General features: G+C 44.1%; 1 protein-coding gene across 1 annotated transcript in view; it reads right to left on the bottom strand.

The window, feature by feature from the left end:
• DENND5B (DENN domain containing 5B) overlaps nt 1-4,007 on the bottom strand; it is a 138,091-nt gene that overhangs the window by 5,426 nt on the left and 128,658 nt on the right. The window contains exons 23-24 of the mRNA XM_027768116.1: nt 1,328-1,410; nt 996-1,122 (exon numbers count right to left, since the gene is read on the bottom strand). Of these exons, the coding sequence (XP_027623917.1) occupies nt 996-1,122; nt 1,328-1,410 (210 nt within the window). The remainder of the gene's footprint in view (nt 1-995; nt 1,123-1,327; nt 1,411-4,007) is intronic.

Below are 4,007 nucleotides of genomic sequence, written 5' to 3' on the forward strand. Positions count from 1 at the left end.
CACCGGGTCCGGGACACGAACCGCGGTCGACTACGTGGGAGTCCAGCGACATAGCCATTATGCTAACTGCTGGTTCCCCACGGCCTCTGCAGTTCTAAGGGGAGGTCAGGCATGCTCCCACCCTGGCCTCGGCACTGACGGGACTCTTGGTCTGAAGTACCCTTTCTCCCAGACGTCCAGAAGACTCATTTCCTCACCTCGCTCAAGTATCTGCTCAAATATCACCTTATCAACAAACCCTATGACCTTGCCTTCTTTTGTTTAAATTTAACTTTATTTATTTATTTTAATTTGACCAGAGAGGGACAGAGTGAGCGAGAGAGAGGCAAAGTGAGAAAAAGCAAGCCACTAGGTCTGGGGCTTGGCCATGTGGGAGTCCAGTAACCTTATCACCACACCACCTACAGATGCCGATCTTGCTTTTTAAAAGAGAGCTCCCCACTCCATTTCTTTTTACCCTGCTCCTTTTCCAGATCAATGATCATCTTTCAACATCCCATATGAAACATGTGTTTGTTACACTTCTGTTTGTTCCCCTAGCCCCACCAGAATATAAGCTTGTTAACCAGTGATTTCTCTATGTCTTGTTTACTGATGTCTATCTTGAGCATCTAGAGTAGGTTTACAATGTCATATGTGGGGCCAGCAGGTTGTGTGGTGGTTATGGTGCTGGATACTCCCACATGGCTGACCATGGTTCAAGTCCTGGACCTGGTGGCTGGCTTTCTCACTTTCCCTCTCTCTTTCTGTCTTTCTCTAGTCAAATGAAAATGAATGAATGAATGAATGAATAAAATAAAATAAATATTCTTAAAAAAATAAAAAAAGAATGAATAAAATTAAATAAATAATTCTTAAAAACACACACACACACACACACACACACACACACACACAAAAGAAATACTTATCACTAACCCTCATTCACGCAAATACCTGGGTATCTGAGTTTCAAGAACATATCAATGACCTTTATAATAACTAGCTTCATTTACCTATGAAATCCCAGATGAAGACGTTCTTGTGGAATATGCGGGCAGATTTGAATCCATGGTGGAAAACTTGCTCAAGTGCTGCAACGAGGCCATTTTCCCCACACAGCAATACTGTGAGGCTTCCTCTCTGCGGAACACAACACACAATGCCCAAGAAAAAGCTGCTGTACTATGCCCTTGAGAAGCAAAAGCTGAGGGCGGCTATAGCCCACCGGCTTCTACAGCTCTTAGAAAGCTCACAAGTGAAAATCAAAGCACCCATACTGCCGTATGTATTACGTATAAAAGCAGCTTAAAAGTCCCACTATACTAAGTTGTATAGCCCGTCATACCTCTTTTTCAGGTTTATGAAAATGTTTCACAATATTGTTCACAGCTTCTCCGATTCCTTCTTGGATCTGTCCGGCATTGGGTTCTGTAACATAAAGAACAGTGGCTGCACTCTCATGTGAGGGGAAAACCAAAGCACTCCAGGCTGCGTGTGCCCACCCAGGAGGGCACTGGCCTTACCAGGGCTCCGTGGAACTTGCCTCTGGCCAGTCTGGCCAAGTGAGAGGCATCTTGGCACAGTCTCTTGGAAAATAATCCAAGAGACCCCCAGATTCAAATCCCATCCTCACTACTTGCAATCCCTAACTCAGCCAAGTGTCTGACTTCCCCTGAGTTTGAGTTTCCTTTACTGAAAACAGGGAAGATATACACCTCACGGGAAAATGGAATGAACCATGAAGTGTAAAGCACCTGACACAGTGCCCATCAGAAAGTGCTAGCAAGTCCTCTGCGAGGAGTGAGGTGGGGATGACTCTCAGCATCACTTCCTCCGATGAGCCCTTATGCTACCTACCTCCAAGCCCCTCACGGGCACAGACTATGGTTTCCAAAGTTTTTTTTTTTTTTTTTTTTTTTTTTTTTTAGTATGTTTGCCAGAGACCAAGAGAAACAGAGCGAAAGGGAGAAGGCATCCCCACAATGCAGCATGATCACGCTGCACTCTCTTCTCCACTTCTCCATTCTGCCAGGCCTTTAAGCATGCGCGCGTGTGCACACGCGCACACACGCACTTGCGTGTTGTTTAAGCCACCAGGGGCAGGATTCAAATCGCAGACAGCCATGTGGGATCTGGCTCAAAACTCATTTCTTGAAGTATTGTTTCATCACTGTGGAGAGCAGCCAAAGGCGCAATAACACACACACAAAGACACACAAGTATAGAAAAGCGAGGATCTGGTGGGCACAGCCTCTCTGATGAAGTTGCGACCAGAACCAGCCTCAGGTTTATTCTTTCAAAGGGCAGAGAATGGGGGGAGAGGAAAATGGGATGCAAAGGGGATGGGGAAGAAGAGAATAGAGGAGGAGGAATTGGAATGTAAAGCCAGTTGTTTTTGGATGTAAATCACCGAAAGATGTGAAAATGACGGGCGCCATATAATTTTTCTGATCCTTTTTTTGGGAGACAATCTGATAAAGGCAAGTGACTTTCTTTAGTCAATGGGGTATTGGGTATCAACAAGAAGATAACCGTTGACAACAGATACTGCTTTCATGTGGAGATGTTTTTTAATAGCCCTGTTAGAATAGCTTACAAAAACAAGTTTCTACCTGTGTCTACAAGCCACATGTTTTCATCACATATTTTCAAATTGACTACTCTCCACACATCACTCCTGTAGAAAGAAGTTGGGTTGTGGGGCTGGCAGGTGGGATGGTGGTTAAGAGCACTGGACTCCCACGTGGCCAACTGTGGTTTGAGTCCTGGACCTGGTGGCTTGCTTTCTCACTTTCCCTTTCTCGCTCTCTCTCTGTCCCTCTCTGTTCAAATTAAAATAAATAAATAAATAGTTAATTTTTTTTTTTTTTTAAAGAAAGAAATTGGGTTGAGGGAGAGATAGAAGAAATTTTAATTTCTTAGAATAAGGGACATTAGGGACCAGCAGTTAGAGTAATGGCTATGTCGCTAGACCCCCATGTAGTTGACTGTGGTTCGAGTCTCAGACCAGGCAACTTAAACTCACACCAGGCGCGTGTGCGTGTGTGCCCAAGATCCCAAGAGGAGAATGGAGGAGAAGGGACTGCATCGTGGCCATCCCTCTTGTGGGGGGTGATTTCTCACTTTCTGTCTCTCTGTCTATCTCTGTCTTTCTGGTGAGCACACGCGTCCTATAACAAAAAAAAAAAAAAAAAAAAAAAAAAAAAAAAAAAGTCGAAAAAAAAAGGGCAAAAAACCTCTCCGAAAGAAAAAAAAGAATAAGGGATACTAGATGGAACCAGCAGGTGGCGTAGGAGTTAAGGCACTGGACACTCTCATGTGTCTGACCATGGATTGAGTCCTGGACCTGGTGGCTTGCTTTCTCACTTTCCCTCTCTTTCTGGTTAAATTAAAAAATAAATTAACGAATAAAAATAAAAAAAAAAGAATAAGGGACATTAGAAACCCAGATACGGCTATCTTGAAGTATTACAATAAATAACTGTTCTTATTCCTCCTTTACATGTCACGCAAAACACTTATTCACATTTTTATAGCTTACTTAAAACAGAGTGTGCAGTTGTTCTGTGTTGAACTTGCTAGAAAGCACATGCACTCATCAGTGAGGAGAGGGAAAAAGTAGCCCTGGTGGGGCATGGGCATGCATATCCATGTGCCCAGCACCTTCTTCTTTTTCTTAATTTGGCAGAGCATGTGTGTATTTGCCAGAGGGCGGAAGAGAGACAGCCAGAGGGAGAGAGAGAATGAGAAAGAGAAAAAGTGAGAAAGCACCCCCCCCCCCCCTCAGGGGCATGGTCATGCCGCAAACCCCTCTCCTCTCTCTCTCCTTCCCTTTGGTATTTTCGGCATGCACATACACATGCCCAACATGTTTTTTCTTTTCTTTCTTTAAATAATTATTTATTTAAAAAAATTTTTTTTTGAGGTTTTTGCTACAGGGCATGTGTGCTCGCCAGACAGACAGAGAGAGACAGAGAGACAGAAAGCGAGAAATCACCCCCCAGGGGGGATGGCCACGCCACAAT

Source organism: Tupaia chinensis, unplaced genomic scaffold (assembly GCF_000334495.1).
Source record: "Tupaia chinensis unplaced genomic scaffold, TupChi_1.0 Scaffold145519_1, whole genome shotgun sequence".
In the NCBI taxonomy this organism is placed as follows: Eukaryota; Metazoa; Chordata; class Mammalia; order Scandentia; family Tupaiidae; genus Tupaia; species Tupaia belangeri.